General features: G+C 44.6%; 1 protein-coding gene across 5 annotated transcripts in view; it reads right to left on the bottom strand.

The window, feature by feature from the left end:
- Nucleotides 1-27,150, bottom strand: part of HDAC4 (histone deacetylase 4) — a 467,144-nt gene that overhangs the window by 165,922 nt on the left and 274,072 nt on the right. For all 5 annotated transcript variants that reach the window (XM_084643125.1, XM_084643127.1, XM_084643129.1 and 2 more), the window contains 2 exons: nucleotides 18,962-19,112; nucleotides 262-382 (listed from right to left, as the gene is read on the bottom strand). In XM_084643125.1, the coding sequence (XP_084499251.1) occupies nucleotides 262-382; nucleotides 18,962-19,112 (272 nt within the window). The remainder of the gene's footprint in view (nucleotides 1-261; nucleotides 383-18,961; nucleotides 19,113-27,150) is intronic.

Below are 27,150 nucleotides of genomic sequence, written 5' to 3'. Positions count from 1 at the left end.
TTGAATTTAACGGTTATAGGGAAAGGATCTTCATCCACATGCTAATTAAGAATATCATTAATGGACTATCAGATCATTCCTGTCACACCCATAACAAATTTTGATCTAGTTACGTTACAATTTAACTAATTAATTTTGCAACACCCTTATTTGTAACATACTGTTCATCCATTAAATGCATTAGCCCCTTTCCCCCAGCCCTCCAGCAGTTGTGAACAAAGGAGACACTGGCTGAATCATGATAAGTCCAGTACCACTTACCCATACCAGAAGCGGGGATCATTGGAAATGCAATGGTTGAGATTCCGGTGTGCCAAAGCTTTCTTTTTATTTAAGACAAACTCTTGTAATTTCATTTTTACTTCTGTGCTTGCCACTGCACCTGAAACATCCAAAAATAAAGAGAGGTTATTTAAGCAACTTCATTTTATGAAAGCAGCAGCGAATTAAAAGTTGAAACTTTCATTCACAAAGCAACAAAAAAAATATTTAAAAAGATTGAGAGCTAAATCTTTGGCTCTCCAAGCAATGTAAAGGCTTATTTCAAAGAATAAAAGACAAAGCGGCTCCAATGAAGAACTCTTCTTTACTATCTGGCTTTGTACATAATTGCAATCTATGTCTGAAAAGGGAGATATAATCAGCGTTTTCTCATTTTCCTAAAAAAAGGTTTCTGAAGAGGATTTTTGTACTTGCATAAAAATACATGTAGAATAAAGCACTTGTAGTAGGTTTCCCAGCTTTCTTTTAATCAAAGGTATTTAGGATGAGGGGTCTTGTGCATAATCAAGTTTTTAAAATGTCACATCTGCAAGCAAAAGGGGAATGCGATGAATATCTCATATGTAGACTTTGTCTTGAGAAATCTTTCAAATAAGGATCTCTTTGTTCTATGCATCGGTGTACAATAAGACCTACACAATATTCCAATTCATTTACAAGTCTGCAATCCATTTCTTCAAATAGAAAATCTAGCATTTTAAAAAATATCTGAAATTTCAAAGCGCAGAGTTAAAATGTCAACTGTGTAATTTCTAATCATTATCTACTTCACAATAGAGACCAGTCTATTTTACAATGATGATGGATTAAAATTATCCTTCAGTTGGCAGAACTGATTCTCAGAGAGCGTTTCTGATGGAGTAACACACAGACATTTTGGTAATCATAGCAAGTAGTATATGGGGGCTCATCGAAACCACAGTGTAAGCTAATCTTCCAAAGGGATAACATCTGGAATGCAAGAAAGTCATCTGGACAGAAATATACACTGCCAAGTCATGGGTAGAAAAGTCAGCCAATATGAGCACCAGCTTTTGCTTATTATACTTAACATTTTGATGCCACCAGAGAGTTTGAAGAAAACTTTTCATTCGTCCGTGAAGAAAAAGTCCTCAAAGTTATTTGCTGAGCACTGTTTGAAGGTGCAGCATTGCTCAACGTTTTATAGGGAGTCATAAATCTTAGAAATTCATTTTTTTTTTTTGGAAAACAGCATTTCTTGTTACTTCTAGATAAAGTAGATTGGGTGGGGATCCAAAAAGGTAGTTAAAATGAGGAAGGTTTGTAGGAAGAAACATAGTACAATGATGGAGAAGGTGAGAAGGACTAAAATGTGACTAATAAGACCACACGTCTTTAAAAATACTGTCTCACTAAACAATTCTCATGTTTAATCTACTAACATCTTCAAAATAATCAAATGTGGCTAGGTTCTGGTGGCTTTGGTTAAAGATGACGGTATTTAGGAGCATCAAGCCAAATATTTGTACCGCACAGTTTTTACAAAATCTCCACTGGCAAAAAAATTTTTATTGTGAGCTGAAAGGCACCACATACATACCAAAGGAGAAACAAAAACTAAAGGTCTTCCATTCTTGGTCCAGTTCTGGGGAGACAGACAAAAATGATCCTGGCTTCATTAGCTTTGGCAATTGACTTCACCCTTCTCCAGTGTTACCTCTGGCAGAATTGGAGCTGACTCCAGAGGGTTTGAACTGGAACGCCCACCATTCTGTTACTCTGGGAAAGCATCCAAAATTAATCTGTACATCCATCGGTTCCATTCAGATTTCTATCCCACACTTCAGAAAATGGGTGAATACACAGATGTAAAAACTGATTAATTATCCTCCCTGTATCAATGTAACACATCTAAATGTCACTTTCATGTGAATTAAAACATTTTCTGTTCTCTAGTTACAGCAGATAACAGCACGTCAAGACAGGAGACAAACTAAAACATAGTACATAAACAAGATTTAAAACTAACATTAGTAAAAAGGCAAATAGCTAACAGGACATGTCCATAAATATCACCTCGACATTCCCTTGTTTATTGTCTATTACATTTATTCTTGGTATTATCACAGCACGTAGGACCCCCAGCCACGGCTCGGGATCCCACTGTGCTAGGTGCTATACAAACAGAACAAAAAGACAGTCCCTGACTCATAGAAATTATCTTTATTGGTCCCAACGCAGCAAAACCCATTGTGGTTCCACTGAAGTCAATGAAATGCCACACTGGTACAGAAAACTTTTTGCAGCAGGGACTGTCTTTGTCTACTGCCTAGCAAAATGAGGCCTCAATCCTTTATTGAGGCCATTAAATGCTACCCTAATAGTAATAAATAATAATAGGGGGCTATGTAATTGTACTAGATCAAAGAATGCCTCAAGAAACTAAAAGGATAAGTTAGTTACAGCAAAATCTTACTCGTGTGCATATGGGGGATGGTAGGAACATGGTGTCTGCAGAACTTTGCAAATTAGCAGGTTAGTGAACAACGCAAAAGCAATGCTAATACTTCCAAAAAGATGCTTTGTACTACTTCTGAATGTTCCAGTAAATCATAGAAAATCATAGAATATCAGGATTGGAAGGGACCTCAGGAGGTCATCTAGTCCAACCCCCTGCTCAAAGCAGGACCAATCCCCAATTTTTGTTCACAACCCTGGGTTTAGCAGGCCAATGTTCAAACCACTGAGCTATCCCTCCCCCCCCAATGGTGAAGTCCAGTGCATTTTGTAAAAAAGCAGTAGCCTTGGGAATATGACACCTAACACATTAACTCTGCTATTAATCTGTACTAAGAAGCTGGGAGAAAGCGTTCTTATTGTGTGTGAAAATTAGCCATGTATGGACTGGCAACGTTCTATTGTACGGTTAGTTTAAATTAAAGGTGACCAATTGGAGGTGCCCCTTTTTTTTGTTCTTCTAGGATATAAAAAGGCTTGAACTTTTTTAGTCCTCTTCCCCTCCTCTCTGTCTGCTTAAATGGATCTCTTAAAACTTCAGGTCTTATTTACCCGATTTTTTCCTAAATGATGCTATATAAACATCACTTGCCCTTCCACACAGCATCTAAAACTGTTTTTGTTAACAGCTATTTGACTCAGATGCCTGAGAAATGCTTAGGAGAAACTCCATCTTGGTTAGACTAAAAGCCTCTAGCCCTTCAATTAAAGGCAGAGACAGCTTCACCATCCACAGCTGAGGTCCTCCAACAGAACAAGGGAAGACCAGGTGACAGTAGGAGCTGGAGAGTAGGAGCCCAAATACCACCATGACCTCCTAGGTGGGAGGAGGAGGAGTAGTCCTCCCTCCACTCCTAGGTGGGGGGAGGGATAGCTCAGTGGTTTGAGCATTGGCCTGCTAAACCCAGGGTTGTGAGTTCCATCCTTGAGGGGGCCATTTAGGGATCTGGGCCAAAAATTGGGGATTGGTCCTACTTTGAGCAGGGGGTTGGACTAGATGACCTCCTGAGGTCCCTTCCAACCCTGATATTCTATGATTCTATACGTGTAGAAGTAGTGTGAGAAGGGGGGAACCAGGTTTCAATGAATGCAAAGAAATAACGGGATAAAAGATAAAGAGACCATGAGTGGTGGTGTATTCATTTGAGATGGACAGGGTATTGTAAAGGGAATGGGAGACAGGAAGAAGGGAGTGGGGATGTCAGAATTAGACTGGTTTATAAAGGCTATGAGGAATAGAAGTTGCGGTAAGAAAAGGTTCTGCAGAGGGTAAAAATGGGACTAGAGCCTGAGTTGGAGCAAGGTTGGCACATGCATGGAGGCAGAAAGAGAATCCAGAGGTGGAATATGGTTTTATTACAAACTGCACATGGGAAACTGACCAGAGGTGCAGGGAAGTAGAGATGGAATGGTGAAGAGGAGAGGCGAGAGCTCTGAAAAGACAGGAAATAAGGACAGGAAAAGCGCAGAGCTGCTGAAGCCAGAGTGAATCCAGTCAGCACCATGGGAGAGATCATACAGATATGGTGCAAATAAGGCACACAACCAGATAGAGGGACAGGCTAAAAGGGAATTAACAGGCCAAATCAGCACATTAAGGTACTTAATTATCGCTTAGACCGGGGTCCCCAACGTGGTGCCCACTGGGGCAGCTGTGTGCGCCCGCAGGACACCGCGCTGCCGAAATGCTGCCACTGAGCTCAGCTGCCGGAGAACCGCCCGCCAAAATGCCGCCGAGAAGCGTTGCCGTTTCTCAGCGGCATTTTGGTGGTGCTGCTTCTTTCTGCTGCCGCTTCTTGGCAGCATTTTGGCAGTGAAGTGTCTGGCGCCCGCCACGGTCTTCTGAGAATAGAAATGTGCTATTCCCACAGAAAGGTTGGGACTACTGGCTTAGACTAACTAGGGTTGCCACAACTACAGTGCCACAGTTCAGAGATGGAAGGACTGCAAGCTGTGACAGCTGAAGGGCTAAGTGTGTCAAAGGCAGCTTGTGCTGCGAAAGATTGTGAAGGCCTCTGCAGCAGCAGTGGACTTTGAAATTCCATGCCTGGAAGGCTGGGGTTAGCAGAGGATTATGGGGCCATGTGTGCCTGACTGGATGTAGTGCTTAGAACCAGTTCTAGGTCCTATTGATAATGGTGGGAAGGTAGGACAACGACAGGCAAGGTCCAGCTCTCTCCTGCTGATGCTACTGCTTGTTGTATTGTAAGAACTTAGAAGTCAAGAAAACTGAACTTGCTCTACTCTGTTTGCTAAACATTCTCCTTTTGTACTGTTGTTGTGGAAGTTATACTTTTGGTCCAAACGCATCATGACAGCATATTTCAAGTCATATACGGCAGTTTTGGTATCCTGAGATGAGAAAGCGGGGAGATGTCATTATTACGTTAACTGAAATCTGTTGGTTTTGTCTTTTACAAAATAGTACACAGTGTATTTGGTCTCATATTCGGGGGTGGGGGGAGGAGGGATAGACTTTTCTTGTATCTAGTATTTCCTCCTTATTTTCTAGCTCAGGACCACTGTAGCTTAATTATGTTTAGCAAAATGTTAGGATATAAGAAAAATATTTTAAGTGTTCTAAAAAGTTTAGCTGCACTGATTATACAAACACTACACCACCTTTTAAATAAAAGTATTTAAAAATAAAGAGGAAGACTGTTTCCATGATTACAACATAACATCCCAGGGTTCTAGTCTTTCTTCTGCACTTATCTGAATTTCTTTCAAAAAATATTCTAAAGATCCTTTGAGTGTTTTGTAGCCAGACTGTTTTATTGATTTTTTTAAAAAATATTTTAAATAAAAATAAAATACACATTTTACAGAGCAGATAGAACAAAGCATATATGTCATCAACAATTGATCTGAGCTAACAACAATGGGGAGCGAAGATGAAATATTTAGTTTCCACATGGTAAAAAATGATTGTCATTATTTAGGATTTATACTAAAAAGCCAACTAAATAAGAAAAGGGGAAGTATCATCTCAGACGGCAGCCAACTGCACACATCCTTGTGGTTAAGCCACAGGATTGATCCTACATGGAAAATCATCTTCACCCACTCCTCAGCATCACCAAACTACCCAATTTCTTACTGTTAAATTCTGACTCTTTTGCTTCAGTCACACCATCTCATCTAAAATAGCTCTGACGCTACATAAAAGTGTTTTATTGGGGCATTTACCAAATCTACAGCTCCGGGGGCTTGGGGTGGGGGAAATCAGACTCTAGCAAAAAAGCAGAAAAAACAATCTCCCAGTCCTGGTAGATCCCGAAAGGCATTTTGTTTCTGGAAAAGACCTTTTGGATCCTATTTTATTACAGGTCCACCCCACATATCTTATCTGGCCCCCCATTAGTATCCCCTATCCTCTCACTCTGCCTCTTCTACCTCTCACTTCCTTTCCTTGTCTCACTTTCCTGATGGAAAATCCCTAGAGTAGTTAGAAGACAATTGGAAACTTTCTAAAGGGTTTTATGAACCATAACATGAAACTTATTTTTCTTTCTTTTTTTTAAAGAGTATATTGGTATTGCTATAAAAGAGTTCAAAATTTTTTTTATGTCCTTTGTAATTCCGTCAGAGAAAACAGCATTTCACAGCAACTGGAAGACTCTTCAAATTAGTGTCTAGTTCCGGCCACCAAGAAAGCATACTCCTTTATTCATTGTTTTTCCAATCAGGTAAGGAGGTGGGAAATGGCAGCCTCGGGAGGGTTGGTAATTGGACCCCTTGCATAGCTTAGTTACTAGTTCAAATCTGTAACAGGCTGTTCTGACAGTTATTTGCAAGCTCGTCAGTACCCTATAAGGAATGATTTGGTGAGTCAGTGAAGCTTCTAATGGACAAACATTCACATTGTGAAAACTACCTCTACAAACAGCACCCTTGTTGGCTGTCTCAGAGAAGTCGCTGACTGAATGGGCACTGAGTACCTCAAGTACCCTTTAAGCACTAGAGGTGGTCTCTCCAGGGCAGGACTCAGACACATTGGGAGGGAGCCTGCAGTGCTGCTGCTTGTGAGATCTATGTTCTGGGGTTAGTTGAGTTCAACCTTCAATGCTGCTGAGCACCTCTCACATGCTTCAAATCCATGTGCAAAAGGATCAGAATGAACAACTGAAATGTCTTTGATGGGGGATTTTTGTGGTCCTAAAGCAAAATACAAAGTAATGGACACTTGAAAACAATCCCAACTATACAAAATGAGGGGGTTAACTGAGCTGTTACCACCCAAGAAAGAGACCATGGAGTCATTGTGGATAGTTCTCTGAAACCATCCACTCAGTCTGCGGTGGCAGTCAAAAAAGCAAACAGAATGTAGGAACCATTAGTATAGGGTATATAAGACAGAAAATATCATAATGCCACTATATAAATCCATGGTACACCCATACCTTAAATACCTTATACCGTTCTGTTCACCCGGTCTCAAAAAAGATATATCAGAATTGGAAAAAGTACAGAGAAGGGCAACAAAAATTATTAGTGGCATGGAACAGCTTCCATATGAGGAGAGAATAAAAAAATGGGGACTATTCAGCTTGGAAAAGACAACTACTAAGAGGCAATGTGATAGGGGTCTATAAAATCATGAAAAGTGTGGAGAAAGTGAGTATTTTCTCCTTCACATAAGACAAGGAGTCACCCAATGAAATTAATAGGCAGCAGATTTAAAACAAACAAAAGGAAGTACTTCACACAACACTCAGGCAACCTGTGGAACTCACTGCCAGGAGACGTGAAGGCCAAAAGTGTAACTGGTTTAAAAAAAGAATCAGGAGAGAATCAGAAGGAGAACAGGTCCATCAATAGCTATTAGCCAACATGGTCAGAAATGACTCCCCATGCTATGAATCTATGTCCCTAAACATCTGACTGACAGAAACTGGGACTGGATGACAGGGGATGGATCACTGAATTTCCCTGTTCTCTTCATTCTCTCTGAAGCATCTTCCACTGGCCACTGTCAGAAGACAGGATATTGGGCTAGATGGATCGTGGATCTGACCCACTATGGCCATTCTTATGTTCTTATCATAGAATCATAGAATATCAGGGTTGGAAGGGACCTCAGGAGGTCATCTAGTCCAACCCCCTGCTCAAAGCAGGACCAATCCACAACTAAATCATCCCAGCCAGGGCTTTGTCAAGCCTGACCTTAAAAACCTCTAAGGAAGGAGATTCTACCACCTCCCTAGGTAACGCATTCCAGTGTTTCACCACCCTCCTAGTGAAAAAGTTTTTCCTAATATCCAACCTAAATCTCCCCCACTGCAACTTGAGACCATTACTCCTTCTTCTGTCATCTGCTACCACTGAGAACAGTCTAGAGCCATCCTCTTTGGAACACCCTTTCAGGTAGTTGAAAGCAGCTATCAAATCCCCCCTCATTCTTCTCTTCTGCAGGCTAAACAATCCCAGCTCCCTCAGCCTCTCCTCATTAGTCATGTGTTCCAGACCTCTAATCATTTTTGTTGCCCTTCGCTGGACTCTCTCCAATTTTTCCACATCCTTCTTGTAGTGTGGGGCCCAAAACTGGACACAGTACTCCAGATGAGGCCTCACCAATGTTGAATAGAGGGGAACGAGCACGTCCCTCGATCTGCTCGCTATGCCCCTACTTATACATCCCAAAATGCCATTGGCCTTCTTGGCAACAAGGGCACACTGCTGACTCATATCCAGCTTCTCGTCCACTGTCACCCCTAGGTCCTTTTCCGCAGAACTGCTGCCTAGCCATTCGGTCCCTAGTCTGTAGCTGTGCATTGGGTTCTTCCGTCCTAAGTGCAGGACCCTGCACTTATCCTTATTGAACCTCATCAGATTTCTTTTGGCCCAATCCTCCAATTTGTCTAGGTCCTTCTGTATCCTATCCCTCCCCTCCAGCGTATCTACCACTCCTCCCAGTTTAGTATCATCCACAAATTTGCTGAGAGTGCAATCCACACCATCCTCCAGATCATTTATGAAGATATTGAACAAAACCGGCCCCAGGACCGACCCTTGGAGCACTCCACTTGATACCGGCTGCCAACTAGACATGGAGCCATTGATCACTGCCCGTTGAGCCCGACAATCTAGCCAGCTTTCTACCCACCTTATAGTGCATTCATCCAGCCCATACTTCCTTAACTTGCTGACAAGAATACTGTAGGAGACCGTGTCAAAAGCTTTGCTAAAGTCAAGAAACAATACATCCACTGCTTTCCCTTCATCCACAGAACCAGTAATCTCATCATAAAAGGCGATTAGATTAGTCAGGCATGACCTTCCCTTGGTGAATCCATGCTGGCTGTTCCTGATCACCTTCCTCTCATGCAAGTGCTTCAGGATTGATTCTTTGAGGACCTGCTCCATGATTTTTCCAGGGACTGAGGTGAGGCTGACTGGCCTGTAGTTCCCAGGATCCTCCTTCTTCCCTTTTTAAAGATGGGCACTACATTAGCCTTTTTCCAGTCGTCCCGGACTTTCCCCGATTGCCATGAGTTTTCAAAGATAATGGCCAATGGCTCTGCAATCACATCTGCCAACTCCTTTAGCACTCTCAGATGCAACACATCCGGTCCCATGGACTTGTGCACGTCCAGCTTTTCTAAATAGTCCCGAACCACTTCTTTCTCCACAGGGGGCCGGTCACCTCCTCCCCATGCTGTGCTGCCCAGTGCAGTGGTCTGGGAGCTGACTATGTGATGAGGAGGTTACTCACCTGTGCAGTAACTAACGTTCGTCGAGATGAGTGTCCCTGTGGGTGCTCCACTGTAGGTGTCAGTGCGCCCCTGCACCGTTGTTCAGAGATTTTTCAAGCAGTACCCGCATCGGCTGCGCATGCACAGAGCCTGCCTCACGTACCAGTCTTGTCTCAATAGTGCGCATGCGCGGCCAAACTCCTCAGTTCCTTCCTTACAACAGACCGCCCCAGTTCTGAAGTAGAGGGGAGGAGGCTGGGGAGTGGAGCACCCACAGGGACACTCATCTTGAAGAACATCAGTTACTTCACAGGTGAGTAACCTCCCCTTCTTCGTCGAGAGGTGTCTCTGTGGGTACTCCACTGTAGGTGCCTGAAAAGCAGTCTCTCTCAAGGAGGTAGGGACTTTGGATCTGGAAGGAATGCAGTCGATAGAATAGCTCTGCCCACGTGTGTATCAGTGATGGGCCTTTGTGTAAGAGGATAATGTTTTGCAAACATATTTTCAAAAGCCCAAATGGCAGCTCTGGAAGCGTGCTTAAAGGGGGACATTAAGTAGAAAGACCACTGAGGCCGCCATGGATCTGGTGGAGTGAGTCCTGATAAAAGTAGTAGGAGCCACGTTCTGTAGTTGATCAGACAAATGCAACTCGAGATCCAGTTAGAAAGTCTGTGGTTAGAGATAAATGAGCCCTTAGAGCGTTCTGCAATGGTGACAAACAGCTTTTCGGAACGCCTGAAGGTTTTAGTCCTGTCGAAGTAGGAGGACAAAGCTCTGTGGACGTCCAAAGTGTGCATCATAGATTCAAAGGAATTCACATGTGGTTTTGGAAAAGGTAGGAAGATAGATAGGCTCATTGATGTGGAAAGATGAGTGCACCTTCGGTAGAATTTCGGGGGGTAAGCATAGGGGGACTTTGTCCTTAAAAAATATGGTGTATGGTGGATCTGCCATAAATACTGCCATTTCTCCTGCGCGTCTCACAGAGGCAATTGCTACCAGAAATGCAGTTTTCATTGAGAGATGTAGGAGGGAACATGTGGCTAATGATTCAAATGGTTTTTGGGTTAGGCATGTTAAGACTAAGTGAAGGTCCCAAGGTGGATTAGGCGGTTTGATGTCTGGGTATAGGGTTTGAAGTCCCTTAAGGAATTGCTTAGTAATGGAGTGAGCAGAGATAGTCCTATCGTTGATGGCATCAAGGAACATTGTAACTGGGGCCAAGTGGACTTTGATGGGACTCAGGGAGAGTCCAGAGAGTTTAATCTCTAACAGATAGTTGAGGATTAGTGGGAGAGGCGCGGAAAAAAGGAGCAGTTTCTGTGACAGCCTACCAGTGTGTAAATCTTGTCTGGTTATGAAGGCAAGTGGTGCATGTAGAATTTGTTGTGCTATAGAGTACATTTCGAACCTGCTCCGAGCAAGTTCGCTCAGCATGAGAGAACCATGAAGGAACCAAACCTTGAGGTGCAACATGGTTAAAGTGGGGTGGAGTAGTAGACTGTGTTGTTGGGACAAGAGATTCAAGTAGAGGGGTAGTGGGATGCATGAGGAAAACGACATCTTGGTAAAAAAAAGGGTACTATGACTATCTGGACCATATCATTATGACCCTGGCTTGGTCTGTTCGAATTTTTATCAGTAATTTGTGTATGAGCGGTATCAGGGAAATGCATACATTACGTCGGTATTCTATGGGAAAATGAACACATCCCCCGAGGAGTGTTTGCCTAGTCCTGCTCTGGAACAAAATCTTGGGCATTTCTTGTTTGCTGCAGTTGTGAAAAGATCTGTGGTTGGGTATCCCCATGTGTGGAATATGTCTAGTACTATATCCTCGTTTAGTTCCCATTCGTGGTCTATGGGAAATTTTCTGCTGAGGTCGTCGCAGTGTATTGAAAGAGCCAGGGAAATATGCAGCTGATATTCAGACATTGTGTCTGAGACACCAGTTCCATTGCTTCTGTACAAAGGGAGTAGGATCACGCTGCCCCCTTGCCTGTTTACATAGAACATGCAGGCAATGTTGTCGGTCATTATCCTGACATGTTGGTTTTGTATGAAGGGGAGAAATTGGAGGCAGGCATTGCGTATCTCTCAGAGTTCTAAATGTTGATGTGAAGGGACATCTCGGCTGGAGATGAAAGCCTTTGGGCAGTGTATTGGGGCATGTGTACTCCCTATCCCGTATGGGATGTGTCTGTAGTTATGACAACCGACAGGACATCCTGTGGAAAGGGGACCTCAGAGCAAAGATTGTGAGGCAATAAGGGAGTCCTTGACTCTGGGAGGTATGTATAAAAGTTTGTTCAGACCACGGATATTTGGACTGTAGACAGTGGACATCCAACTTTGGAAACACCTCATGAAGAGGTGAGCATTCCTGACTACAAAAGTGGAAGAGGCCACGTGGCCTCAGAGTTGTAGGCAAGCTGGTCAGCCACTTGTGGACTATTGCACAGCTTGGGAATGAAAAGGTTGATGGTGTCAAACAGGTGGAGCGGGAGAGATGCTATTCTTTTGCTTGAGTCAACAGTTGCTCCTATGAACTCCAGTTGTTGGGTAGGAGTAAGTGTAGATTTTCTTTGTTCATTTGACCAAGAGCATGAAAACATTGGACTGTCCGTTGTGTGGACTGAATGGCTTCTTGGTAGGTCCTGGCTTTGAAAAGGCAACTGTTGAGGTAAGTAAAAATTATGATTCCCTGCCTTCTTAGATGAGCTGTTATGACTGTGAGAAGTTTGGAAAAGAGACGAGGCACAGTCGAGAGGCCAAAAGGTAGGATCCTGTGCTGGTAGAGTTGTGAGCCCAGAACGAAGTGAATAAAATGTCTGGGCAGGATGTATGGTCACAGAAACATAAGCATCCTGCAGGTCGAGGACTGAAAACCAATCTCCCTGTTGCAGTGCTGGAATTATGGTTACAAGAGTCATTTAAAAAAAAATTATTTAACAAATTTATTGGAAGCATCTGAGGTCGAGAATGGGTTGCCATCCCCTGTTTTCTTTTGTGTTAAAAAGTAATGGGAGAACCACCCTTTTCCTCTGTGTTGGTCAGGCACTGGTTCTACTGCTCCTAACTGGAGGTGGTGATGCACCTCTTAGTGGAGAAGCTGTTTGTGAGAGGGGTCCCTGAAAAGGAACGGGGGGTGGTGAAAGGGGAGGGGGGCAAAGATAGGAAGGGAATGGGCACTGAAGTAGGGATGATGTTTTCTATACCTCCGATCACATCTTCAAATTTGCTTATTAGTGGGAGGGGGTTGACATGGAGCCGATGAACTGGTAAGGCGACATTGATATTTTGGTCACTGACATTGTTGTTTATATGGTCAATGACTTTGTTGAGTATACGTTGGGTAGCATGGATGTTGGTAAGGTTGGTATCTATATTGTCTCCTCCTGTTTGCATGGGTTTGGATACTGTGAGACTGTAATGTCGCTCTTGAGTCATTCATGGAGTGAAGCACATCATTGGTGTTACTGGCAAATAATTTTTCACCATCAAAGGAGAGATCTTCTATGGTATTCTGAACCTCAGGAGGAAAAGACAACGATGAAAGCCATGAAGCTCGACGCATCACGACTGCTGTAGCAGTGGACCTCGCAGCTGTATTAGCAACTTCAAGCCCAGCTTGTAGTGCGGTCCAGGAGACGATTTGTCCCTCAGAGACTATGGCTTTAAACTGATGTGGGGGGAGGGGGGTTGCCCTCTGGAATGTCACCAATAAAGTCCATGAGTTTCTCATAATTTTTGTGGTCATATTTTGCCAGAACAGCAGCATAATTAGATATCCAGAATTGTAATGTGAACGAAGCATACACTTTACGACCAAGCAGGTCCAGCCTTTTACTGTCTTTATCAGTTGGGTAGACCTGGGAAACTGGTGTTTGTTCTTTTGGTTAGCTGCCTCTACTACCAACGTGTTTGTCGGTAGGTGAGTAAAAAGGAACTCAGACACTTTAGAAGGAATAAAATATTTACAGGTAGCTTGCTTACAGGTAGGTGTGCTAGTAGCCGGTCCTGCCATATGGTTTTGGCAGGATCCATAATGGCTGAATTTATAGGTAAGGTAATCTTGGATGTGGAGGAAGGTTGCAGGATGTCAGTCAACTCAGGCTGGTTTTCAGAAACTTCTTCCAGGTTAATCCTCAACTCGTTGGCGGCTCATTTGAAGAGGTCTTGAAGTTTTAAGATATCATCCAACAGCATTGGTGGGGGAGGTAGTATAGCCTCATCCTGTGTGGATACGGGCTCCATAAGGGTTGGGGAAGCATGTGTAGCGTGTTCATCCAAGTATGGAGTAACAGCTTGTTGTTTGTCTCATTCGTAGCCATACGCACTGGTCATGGTGAGTGGCATTGCTCCTATTTTTGGCATCTTGGCGATCATAGTGGAACCACTTATATGGTGCCCATGGACCCCAGTATTGCCACTGACCAGGGAAAGGCATAGGTCATACCATCCACAGGTTTGTATACCAGGGAGGGAGGTCTTTGATGAGCGAAGACCTAGATTTTCTGTGACCAGTGCTGATCTGGGTCTGAGACTGAGAGAACAGGTATGGTGAAAAGTCTCCCTGCACTATGGTTTCCTCATCAGTAGAAAAGTGAGATAAAGCTAGAGACAGGTGTCCGGACCGCATGCGAATGTCCAGAGAAAAACAGGTGTCAAGTAGAGGTGACTGTAAATTAGGTGACACCTGTAGGTCTGGTGAATTCGTGATGTGACGGAGAGACTGCCGAGACTCATCAAGCCCTCGGATCGCTACCCCTTCCTGCTTCTCCACGTGGGCACCAATGATACTGCCAAGAATGACCTTGAGCGGATCACTGCGGACTATGTGGCTCTAGGAAGAAGGATAAAGGAGTTGGAGGCGCAAGTGGTGTTCTCGTCCATCCTCCCCGTGGAAGGAAAAGGCCTAGGTAGGGAGCGTCGAATCGTGGAAGTCAACGAATGGCTACGCAGATGGTGTCGGAGAGAAGGCTTTGGTTTCTTTGACCATGGGATGGTGTTCCATGAAGGAGGAGTGCTGGGCAGAGACGGGCTCCATCTTACAAAGAGAGGGAAGAGCATCTTTGCCAGCAGGCTGGCTAACCTAGTGAGGAGGGCTTTAAACTAGGTTCACCGGGGGAAGGAGACCAAAGCCCTGAGGTAAGTGGGAAAGCGGGATACCGGGAGGAAGCACAGGCAGGAATGTCTGTGAGGGGAGGGCTCCTGCCTCATACTGGCAATGAGGGGCGAACCACAGGTTATCTCAAGTGCTTATATACAAATGCACAAAGCCTTGGAAACAGGGAGAACTGGAGGTCCTGGTGATGTCAAGGAACTATGACATGATCGGAATAACAGAGACTTGGTGGGATAACTCACATGACTGGAGTACTGTCATGGATGGTTATAAACTGTTCAGGAAGGACAGGCAGGGCAGAAAAGGTGGGGGAGTAGCACTGTATGTAAGGGAGCAGTATGACTGCTCAGAGCTCCGGTACGAAACTGCAGAAAAACCTGAGTGTCTCTGGATTAAGTTTAGAAGTGTGTACAACAAGAGCGATGTAGTGGTGGGAGTCTGCTATAGACCACCGGACCAGGGGGATGAGGTGGATGAGGCTTTCTTCCGGCAGCTCACGGAAGCTACTAGATCGCATGCCCTGATTCTCATGGGTGACTTTAATTTTCCTGATATCTGCTGGGAGAGCAATACAGCGGTGCATAGACAATCCAGGAAGTTTTTGGAAAGCGTAGGGGACAATTTCCTGGCGCAAGTGCTACAGGAGCCAACTAGGGGGGGCGCTTTTCTTGACCTGCTGCTCACAAACCGGGTAGAATTAGTGGGGGAAGCAAAAGTGGATGGGAATCTGGGAGGCAGTGACCATGAGTTGGTTGAGTTCAGGATCCTGACGCAGGGAAGAAAGGTAAGCAGCAGGATACGGACCCTGGACTTCAGGAAAGCAGACTTTGACTCCTTCAGGGAACGGATGGCCAGGATCCCCTGGGGGACTAACTTGAAGGGGAAAGGAGTCCAGGAGAGCTGGCTGTATTTCAAGGAATCCCTGTTGAGGTTACAGGGACAAACCATCCCGATGAGTCGAAAGAATAGTAAATATGGCAGGCGACCAGCTTGGCTTAATGGTGAAATCCTAGCGGATCTTAAACATAAAAAAGAAGCTTACAAGAAGTGGAAGGTTGGACATATGACCAGGGAAGAGTATAAAAATATTGCTCGGGCATGTAGGAATGTTATCAGGAGGGCCAAATCGCACCTGGAGCTGCAGCTAGCCAGAGATGTCAAGAGTAACAAGAAGGGTTTCTTCAGGTATGTTGGCAACAAGAAGAAAGCCAAGGAATGTGTGGGCCCCTTACTGAATGAGGGAGGCAACCTAGTGACAGAGGATGTGGAAAAAGCTAATATACTCAATGCTTTTTTTGCCTCTGTTTTCACTAACAAGGTCAGCTCCCAGACTGCTGCGCTGGGCATCACAAAATGGGGAAGAGATGGCCAGCCCTCTGTGGAGATAGAGGTGGTTAGGGACTATTTAGAAAAGCTGGATGTGCACAAGTCCATGGGGCCGGACGAGTTGCATCCGAGAGTGCTGAAGGAATTGGCGGCTGTGATTGCAGAGCCATTGGCCATTATCTTTGAAAACTCGTGGCGAACCGGGGAAGTCCCGGATGACTGGAAAAAGGCTAATGTAGTGCCAATCTTTAAAAAAGGGAAGAAGGAAGATCCTGGGAACTACAGGCCAGTCAGCCTCACCTCAGTCCCTGGAAAAATCATGGAGCAAGTCCTCAAAGAATCAATCCTGAAGCACTTGCATGAGAGGAAAGTGATCAGGAACAGCCAGCATGGATTCACCAAGGGAAGGTCATGCCTGACTAATCTAATCGCCTTTTATGATGAGATTACTGGTTCTGTGGATGAAGGGAAAGCAGTGGATGTATTGTTTCTTGACTTTAGCAAAGCTTTTGACACGGTCTCCCACAGTATTCTTGTCAGCAAGTTAAGGAAGTATGGGCTGGATGAATGCACTATAAGGTGGGTAGAAAGCTGGCTAAATTGTCAGGCTCAACGGGTAGTGATCAATGGCTCCATGTCTAGTTGGCAGCCGGTATCAAGTGGAGTGCCCCAAGGGTCGGTCCTGGGGCCGGTTTTATTCAATATCTTCATAAATGATCTGGAGGATGGTGTGGATTGCACTCTCAGCAAATTTGCGGATGACACTAAACTGGGAGGAGTGGTAGATACGCTGGAGGGGAGGGATAGGATACAGAAGGACCTAGACCAATTGGAAGATTGGGCCAAAAGGAATCTGATGAGGTTCAATAAGGATAAGTGCAGGGTCCTGCTCTTAGGACGGAAGAACCCAATGCACAGCTACAGACTAGGGACCGAATGGCTAGGCAGCAGTTCTGCGGAAAAGGACCTAGGGGTGACAGTGGACGAGAAGCTGGATATGAGTCAGCAGTGTGCCCTTGTTGCCAAGAAGGCCAATGGCATTTTGGGATGTATAAGTAGGGGCACAGCGAGCAGATCGAGGGACGTGATCGTTCCCCTCTATTCGACATTGGTGAGGCCTCATCTGGAGTACTGTGTCCAGTTTTGGGCCCCACACTTCAAGAAGGATGTGGATAAATTGGAGAGAGTCCAGCGAAGGGCAACAAAAATGATTAGGGGACTGGAACACATGAGTTATGAGGAGAGGCTGAGGGAGCTGGGATTGTTTAGACTGCAGAAGAGAAGAATGAGGGGGGATTTGATAGCTGCTTTCAACTACCTGAAAGGGGGTTCCAAAGAGGATGGCTCTAGACTGTTCTCAATGGTAGCAGATGACAGAACGAGGAGTAATGGTCTCAAGTTGCAGTGGGGGAGGTTTAGATTGGATATTAGGAAAAACTTTTTCACTAAGAGGGTGGTGAAACACTGGAATGCGTTACCTAGGGAGGTGGTAGAATCTCCTTCCTTAGAGGTTTTTAAGGTCAGGCTTGACAAAGCCCTGGCTGGGATGATTTAACTGGGAATTGGTCCTGCTTCAAGCAGGGGGTTGGACTAGATGACCTTCTGGGGTCCCTTCCAACCCTGATATTCTATGATTCTATGATTCTATGAATGAATGAACTGCAGTGCCGGAGAGCCTGTGTGAGATAAACCCTCCGCTAGGAGTGCCTGCGGCACTGGAGGGCTGGTCGCCACCGATATTCTCTGCACCGTAGCGCTCAATGCATGCACTGAGGTCGGTGGTGCCGGGGAGGTAAGCGCAGCCCGCGTCTCTTCCGGCAAGGTAAACTGTGCTGGCACCGTGTCCACTGCGGTGCCAGATGGTGCCATGAGAGAGCCAGGCAACTGGAAGCCTGAAGCCTCGGCACTGGGAACTTGCTCTGTCGCCGCAGCCACAGGCGGGATTAGCGCGATGCTGGGGGAGCCGACGCATCAAAAGGTGCTGAGCCCGGGGAAGGTCTGCATAGAAGAAATAGACCTGCCCAGCAATCTTTTTGCTTATGTTTCCCTTCTGGGTGAGGGAGGCAGCCATTTTCTTGTTTCATCCTTTTTGGAGGCGGGAGGGCTGCGGTTAACTGGGGAGCCTGTACCTGGGTGAGAAGCAGGTCCGAGTGACTTCTGCCCAAGAATCATTTTCAGGCGGAGTTCTCTGTCTTTACATGCCTGGGATTTTAATTTGGAACAATGGGCACATTTTGAGGAATGTGGGACTCTCCCATGCATTTTATACACTGAGAGCGACCATCCGAGATAGGGATGACATCCCTGCACGTAGTGCACCGCTTAAATCCTGGGGAGCCAGGCATATTAGTGTTGGCTGGAGGGACAAGCGGGAACAATTTTTTTTTTTTTAAAGGGATGAACTTATCTAGTAACTAGAGTGCTAAACTAAGGGGAAAAAAGACTGCAGAATGGGTAAGAGAAAAAGTTTTAAAGCGTCTGCTGTAGGTCCGACTTCGGCCGGAGACCGTAGAGAAGGAACAGAGGAGTTCAGCTGTGCATGTGCACTTTTAAGACAAGACTGGTAAGTGAGGCAGGCTCCGCGCATGTGCAGCGGATACGGGAACTACAGTAAAAAGCTCTGAACAACGGCGCAGGGGCACACCGATACCTACAGTGGAGCACCCACAGGGACACCTCTCAAAGAAGAAAATAATTTTACTGCATCTTGTTGCACACTTTTCCTTGGGTACTATCACATACGCAAGAGCAAACTATACTTCGTAAGGTATAAAGAAATACTTTCAGAATTTAGATACTTTATTTTATGTATATAAAAAACAAAATTGAGGGCTCGGATACAGTTTCATCTTTTCTTTATTCTCAATCCCGTCTCACAGTTAACATGAGAATTTCATGCAACCAGTCTCTGTATGCAGAGAGCCACAGATGTTTCACGAGCTTTGTAAACTGTCTTCGTACAATCACAGTGTAAGACAGAGTGCCATGGGCACGAGTCTATTCACCTACTGTCAACTCCATCACTGAAATAAACTATCTTGCTGCTACTTACTTTCTTTTCCTTTCTCTTTGTTTTTTAGCTGTTGTAGTTTCTGTTCTCTATGCTGCTTCTCCAGCTCTTGTTCCTGTCGATGTTGCTCCAACTTTCTCTGGTGCTCCAAGAGCTCCTGCTGATGTTTCATTGCTAGCATTTCCTGTTGCTGCTGTTGAGAAGCGAAAGGAAAAAAGAAGTGAATGCACGCAATCTGACCACCCAAAGCCTTCATACCACAATGTGCCAACAGAAACTGTTATACCTTGATGCTAATGTGTTTTAATACATTTAACAAAACAATGAAAGAACATTTCTCCTTGTGCAAACGGTTCCTGCATTACGATGGGCAGGTCACTCCACTCATCCTCATTCCAAATTTAAAAGAGAGTACATGCTAAATTATGGCTAGCCTCTTCGGGGGTGTGGTACAAGATGACTCTGGCTTAACTTTTGTGGCCCTGTGCAGGAGCTGGTTACAATCAGAGCCCCTGTACTTAGTGAGCAATGGACCAATTAGTTAAATAGCATTAGCTTCTCCAAAAGAGGTGGGGCTATGCTCATCAATCCACAGTTGGTTCCACATGGAAGGAAGGACAATGATCAGAGCCACCAGAGTTCCAGAAAGGCATTTTGTCTAAGCCCGTTTCAATGGCTCCTGGATCGCCCAATAGTGTAGCATGCATCTGCACCACCATCCACACAAGCCTGTGGCAGAAGAGCCCTAAAACAACTGTGCTCACCGACTGGTCAATTTCAGGCACTTCAGCAGGTTCTCACTTGAGTCAGGTTGTCATGATCATTTTTAAATTATTCTCTTTGGAATCATGCCCTAAGGAAGTTTTGGAATAGCCTTCCAAGGGAAGCAGTGGGGGCAAAAGATCTATCTGGCTTTAAGATTAAACTCGATAAGTTTATGGAGGAGATGGTATGATGGGATAACATGATTTTGGTAATTAATTGATCTTTAAATATTCATGGTAAATAGGTGGCCTGTGATGGGATGTTAGATGGGGTGGGATCTGAGTTACCCAGGAAAGATTTTTCTGTAGGATCTGGCTGGTGAATCTTGCCCATATGCTCAGAGTTTAGCTGATCCCCATCTTGGGGCCGGGAAGGAATTTTCCTCCAGGGCAGATTGGAAGAGGCCCTGGAGGTTTTTCACCTTCCTCTGTAGCATGGGGCACGGGTCACTTGCTGGAAGATTCTCTGCTCCTTGAAGTCTTTAAACCACGATTTGAGGACTTCAATACCTCAGATATAGGTGAGAGGTTTTTCGCAGGAGTGGGTGGGTGAGATTCTGTGGCCTGCGTTGTGCAGGAGGTCAGACTAGATGATCATAATGGTCCCTTCTGACCTTAGTATCTATGAATCTATGATACATGAATAAACATTTCTTAACTGAGGCCCTACGTACGGTTAGGTAATTCAAACCAACAAACCACTACTGGTACAAAGTTCAGTTACATCGCTGCATACCGAAGTAAGATACACTGATGAAAACCCAGTTTTGTGCTGATGCAGCATATCTACATTACAGGCTTGCACCAGTGTAACCAACATCAATGTAATTGCACTGGTGAAAAAATTGCCTAGTTTAGCCTGGGCCTGAGTACTATATAGCTATTGTGCATTTTTAACTAACACATTTGCATTTGTAAGTATTCTTGATCAATTGAAATGGTTTATAAGAAAATTATTATAACCAAAAATACCATGACTATATTAAGACAATGTTATTGAGGTTACAAAATGAGACCCTCACAAATTAGTAAAGTGCCAGAATAAAAGTTGTCTGAGCCCAATGAATTTGAACTCATCTTTGCCACACCCCTCAGAGGTAGGTAGAGTTTTCACAGAAGAACTGAGATACAGGGAGATGAAGGCCAAAATCTGCAAAAATCTCCAATAATTTTGGGTACCTATCTTGAGACACCAAGACCTGGTTTTTCAGAGTATTTAATGATTTTAAATAGCACTTCACATGTTCAAAGTACTGTACAGATATTACGTAATTAATCCTCACAACTCCCCTGTGAGGAAGTTAAGTACTGTTGCCCCTTTGGCTCAAGTGGTCAGCCAATATCCAGGGCCTTTGAGGCTGTTTTAATGAGGAGAGAGATGAGATGAGTCAGGTGTGTTTTTCGGTGCACACCTGTTTAGTTACAAAGACTGTACACTGTTTTCCCTGCACAGTAGAAAAAAACAAGAGCAAGCAGTTTCTTACTGTCGGTTTCCAAGTTTGCCCTTCCAGTCAGGTCTATGCCCAAGGAGCTCTGTCTCTCTGCTCACAACTGCTTCTCATGCCTTCTGCTCACCGGCTCCTCTAACACACGCACAATTTGCCAAACAGTCCCCTAGTCCCTGCATTTGCACCAGTTCCAGAGAAATGTTCAGAGCACACAGTTTAGCCCTGTCCAGGTTTTGCCATGCAGCCCAGTGAGCTGGACAGCAGCCTGAGCCCAGAAGTCTATACAGCACTGAAAGCCCTGCAGCCCAAGTCAGAGCTGGATGGTACTGGCCAGCTGCAGAGGCTTTTTAGCCATGTAGACATATACAATAGCAAAGCCAGCATTAGCACTGAGGGCCTCCTGAATCCAAGCACTCCATACCATACAGCCTTTACTCCCAGAGGGTCTGACATCCACAGCACCCACTGATTTCATTTATCACTGTGAGTGCTTAACATTTCTGAAAATCAGGTTTTTAAATTTGGACATCTAGAAGATGAGGAACACACAGTTAGTGACCACGTGTGAAAGTTTTGATTGAAGTGATTTGCCCAGCATCACATACAAAGTCCCAGCCCAGTGCACCATCCCCTAGGAAAATACCTAGCAAAAGGTATTTTCATGGGACATGGGGAGGTCAGCAGTAGGATGAGAATCCATTTAATCTCCTAGCGCACTAGGGTGGGTGAATGCGCAGCATTAACTTAATGTTCAGTGTTGTAATGGCAAGCCAGGAGCCAGCTGCACTGAGCAAAAAAAGAGATGAGAAATGACAATTTTTAGTAGTAAATAACTTGGCCACATTAGAATGGTTTTCCATGGGGACACAAAAAGGCACCTTCCTCATAACAGGACTAGTCTCCTGCCAAATTTCAAGTTCCCACCACAAATCTTGGAAATATTAGAGCTCTTTAACGAAGAAGCTCCACCTAAATATATGGGTTATCATCACTCCTACAATGCTTCCAGATTTCATTTGCATCCTGTGTGTTAAGACAGAATGTTCCGCGTACTTCAATTACATATATTACTATGCCGCAGATTACTCAGAGTACAGGAACATGTTTGCTCACTGGCTTGAGTTACCATAATCACATTACTCCCGCCTTGCATTCTTTACCTTGGCAGCTTATAAACTAGTAGATTGATTTTAATTTGGCACTGTTGACTTTTAAAACCCTTAGTAGACCCTGGCGATAGTTGAGGCTTCTTCCTTCAGCCTTGACTTAATGAGTATCTGTGCTCAGATACCACCCACTGTCAAAACTTCCCACCACCCTGTCTTAACTGGGAGGGGATTGGGCCAGAGCTGTGGTAGCTACTAAGGTATGGATTTCTAACTTGCCTCCCCCTCAAGAAAAAGAATCTCACTCCATCTCTCTCCAGTTTTAGAAAGTATCACACACCTTTTTAAAATCCAAAGATGTTTTGCTTATTTATAAAATATGTTTTTGCTACTGTGGCCCTGTATTGATTGCTTTTTTCCTCCCTTTTTTATACTGTGTTTTTATTTGTGAAACTTTTTGATAGCTGTCTTTTGTGTTTTTTTTTTAAGTGGTGCCATTGAGATTTTTAGCACAGTGCGCTTCTGTAGGGGGCAAATTATAAACAAAGTTATTATAAAAATCTATACAAGCATGTGGAAAGAAAGGAGTAATGCCTGTATATGCTGCAATCTAACTGGCTAACTATTCAGAGTTTTAAACATTCCTCTATCATTTTTTGCTAAAATTTTAAGCATATTAACTACTATATAATGCAGAACTTCTTACAATTACATTAATTGCAAATACTGTGGTCTATTCATAATGTTCTAGTTCAACCTACTTAAACAACTGAGAGCAATTCAGGATTTAACCACATAGAAAAATAAAACCTCCAGAAGTCCAATTTTTTGTTTTTTAATTAAGTAGCAGCATCCACTAACACTTCTCTGTTGGAAGAAAAAAATATCATTACAGACTTACAACAAGTCCACCACATGGTGGCTATTATAACCTAGAAAGTATGCAAATGAAAAATAATTTTTGCACGATGTTTAAAAAGATTTGGGGTTTTTTTAAAATGAAATCAGGAGCCTTTTTTCTCCATCTGCAGTCTGCTGGGCTTAGCATGTTATGCTTCCTGGAATGGCTTAAATACACAGATGTTTTAGAAGGAATTGTTTTTTCATGAACATCTGTAGTGAAATGTAAATGAAGAAGAAAAGAAGTGAAGACAGATTTGTACCGGATTTCTTCTAAAAATTTCATTAAAGATGTATTGTTTCTGCTGGAGTTCCAATCCACTCTCTAACAAGTATACTCGCTGTAGATTATGAATCTTTTCAGAGAAAAGAAATGAAAAAAAGCCTGCCTTATTGAAGAGAAAAGACAGCATTCTAGATCATGTTGTTAGGACAAAGTCAAATGAGGTCTCCTGTAGACTCTGGCAATAATGACAAACGCAGAACCCCAATATAGACACAGCAGAAAAGTGGATTTTTCCTACATTGCAAATAGAGACTTCCTTCTTTTCCTACTGTTTATGTGATAGCACATAAAGCAGGAATATATTGCCCATAGTTACTATTCATAAGTGTCTTTTGAAATACAATTCTATATAAGCAAAGAAACGTTTAGATGGGTTTGTTAAGGCTTATTAGTTATCCTAGTAAGAACCCTCTCTCATACCTTTATAAAACAGTAGGAGTCACTATCACCAAACTCTGTTACAGGCAAGTCTACCAATTGCAATTCTGCAATGCTCATATGTTAATTGCACAGTTCTTTTAAAAGTATGTTTTTTCTTGCAACACAAGAAAAATTAAATATTTAAAACAAAATAAAATTATATGGGATGGGCAAGCCCCTGCCTTAGGACTAATTCCAGAACATATCGTAATTTGAAGAGTGTACTGTGAAAAATATGGATACTGTATTAGTAAGAGTGCAGCAGGGAACATCTGAATAAGGGGCTCTTGCCAAAATAAATATTTGTAAATATTTATAACTATAGGGATTCCTGCATATGCTTAATATCACTGCTTCTACTATTCACGAAAAACGAACAAATGCTTAACTGTACCTGTAGCTAAAGCTTCTGAGGCTCCAATGGCATATATTAATGCTAATAAATGTATTCAGGAAAATGTAGTGGATTTAATGGCATTTATCATTTTACAGCTAAATGTGAAGACAACAGTACAACAAGTATCAACCACATTTACTAAAATGACTTTTTTTCCATTCTCTTCAATCAAATCAGGTTTATTTAGAAAACAGAGGGAAGCAAAGCACAGCATTTTAAATAAATACATTCTAAACTTATTTTCTTTTCAACTGTACCAAGTAAAGCAGCTAAAATAGAATCCCTCAGTCATTACAATAAACATGGAAACAGAGATACTGCTAATTAAAGTTCTCATAGATATTATTCCCAAAGAAATACAATATAGTCATGGAGACCAAGTGTCACTAAAACTCAATTTACCACAACAAATGCCACTACATTTCCTAATAAGATGGGGCCAGCCACAGACAGAAACAGGCCATTCGTCATGGTAGGGATTAGGCATGTCCATCAGTGATCCCTTGGAGTTCGAAGAAGATTGCCTTCCATGAAATCCGGGATACACAGATCTTGTCACAATTGGTGCAGACATTTCCCAGTAGAATGGGTGGGTCTGGATTGTTGAGTTGGGCTGCAGCACGTTCTTTCCTCTTTTCCCGTTGTCTCTGTTGGATCTCAAAATACTGGGATCTTTGCCACAAAGTCCTTTTCCATTTAAGTCATTCAAGGGCTTGGGTTTCCCATGAGTTTAATTGCACTTCTTCATATTGGCTCTGAAGATTACTTAGAAGCGCCTTTTTCCCCCTCCCCTTGTCCATTGACCATGGCTCAGTTATGAGAACATGATCTACTTTGAGAGTCAATTTTCAGGCATTCGAAGAACATGATTAGCCCCGTGGAGTTGGTGGTGCTAGAGGTTTTGGCTTGGGACAGAAAAGACAGTTACCTTTTCCGTAACTGGTATTCTTCGGGATGTGTTGCTCATGTCTATTCCACAATAGGTGTGCGTGCTCGCCACATGCACCGGTGTCAGAAGTTTTTCCCCTAGCAGTACCTGTAGGGGAGTGCCCCTAGGGACCCCTGGAGTGGCGCCTCCATGGCGCGGTACAAGGGGCGCTGCGCGCTCTCCCCACCCTCAGTTCCTTCTTGCCGGACAACTCTGACAGAGGGAAAGGAGGGCGGGATGTGGAATAGATAAAAGCAACATCTCGAAGAACACCAGTTACGGAAAAGATAACTGTCTTTTCTTCTTCGAGTGATTGCTCATGTGTATTCCACAATAGGTGATTCCAAGCTATATCCGTTGGAGGTGGGTAGGAGTTCACAAACTCTCGGGACGGAGTACGTTCCTGCCAAACCCGGCGTCCTCCCTGGTCTGGGAGACTATCACATAATGTGAGGTGAACATGTGAACTGAAGACCACGTGGCAGCCCTACAAACGTCCTGAATGGGGACATGGGTCAAAAAGGCAGCCGATAACGCCTGTGCCCTAGTCGAGTGTGCCCTCACAATCGATGGCGGAGGGATTCCCACCAGGTCATAACACGTACGGATACACGAGGTGATCCGATTGGAGAGCCGCAGAGTGGAGAATTGGCCAACCCTTTATGTGCTCGGCCGAGGCGATGAACAGCTGCAAGGACTTCCTGAACGGCTTAGTCCACTCCAGGTAAAAAGTCAGAGCCCGTCTCACATCCAGCATGTGGAGGCGGTGCTCCTCACTGGACGTATGGGGCTTGGGGCAGAGGACCGGCAGAAAAATGTCCTGACCCATGTGATAGGCAGAGACCACCTTTGGGAAGAATGAACAGTGTGGGCGGAGCTGGATCTTATCTTTATGAAACACCGTGTACAGGGGCTTGGAGGTCGGGGCTCTGAGTTCCGAGACCCGGCTAGCCGAGGTGATCGCTACCAGAAAGGCTACTTTCCATGAGAGGTGTGACCAGGAGCATGTAGCTAGCAGCTCAAACAGGGGGCCCGTGAGGTGGGCCAACACCAGGTTTAGTCCCACTGTAGGACTGGGGGCCTAACATACGGGAAGAGAGGATCCAATCCCTTAAGGAATCAGCCAGTCATAGCATGGGAGAATACCGTGTGGCCCTGCACCGTGGGTGGAATGCCGATATGACTACCAGGTGCACCTTGACTGACGAGGGCACCAGGCCGTGCGTTCTAAGGTGAAGGAGGTAGTCCAGAATCAGCTGGATTAGGGCAGCCACCAGGGAAATGCCTCACTCATCCGCCCATCTGGAAAAACGAGACCACTTTGCCAAGTCGCCTGCTTTCTAAGCGGACGCCCTGAACCCCCTCCGAGCACATCCTTTCCTCTCAGTCTAACCATTGAGCAGCCACGCAGCGAGGTGGAGTGCTGCTAGGTTGGGGTGGAGCAGGCGGACTTGGTCCTGGGAGAGTAGGTCCGGGCAGGACGGCAATGGCCACAGCGGGGCGACCACCAGGCCCGTGAGGGTCCTGTACCAGTGCTGCCTGGGCCATGTCCGTCTTTATCTTTTCCAGAACCTTGCCGATCAGCGGGAATGGGGGAAAGGCATTGAGAAACTGGCCTGGCCAGAACAGGAGGAAGGCACTGGAGAAAGTGCCCCGTCCCAGCCTGTTCGCGACTCGGCAGAACCGCCACTGCCCCCCCCCCCGGAGCAGAACTGGGAACAGCGGCAGTTCTGCTGAGTCACGAACAGGTCCACCTGGGGAGTTCCCCACACTTGGAAAAGTCTGTGCACCACCTCTGGGTGGAGAGACCACTCATGCTGAGAGGAGAAGTCCCTGCTCGAGTTCCGGGCTCCCGGTAGGCCTGTAGGCAAACGTCGTGGGCTATACAAAAGTCCCATAGTCTGAGGGCTTCGTGGCAGAGGATCCCTTGGAGCATGTTTCCCAGGGAGGACCACCACCGTAGGGAGGTGATCACTGGCTCC

The sequence above is a fragment of the Lepidochelys olivacea genome (assembly GCF_965140295.1).
Source record: "Lepidochelys olivacea isolate rLepOli2 genome assembly, chromosome: 11".
NCBI lineage: Eukaryota > Metazoa > Chordata > Testudines > Cheloniidae > Lepidochelys > Lepidochelys olivacea.
Note: the sequence above shows the minus strand (reverse complement) of the source record. Positions and strands in the feature narration are given on the sequence as shown.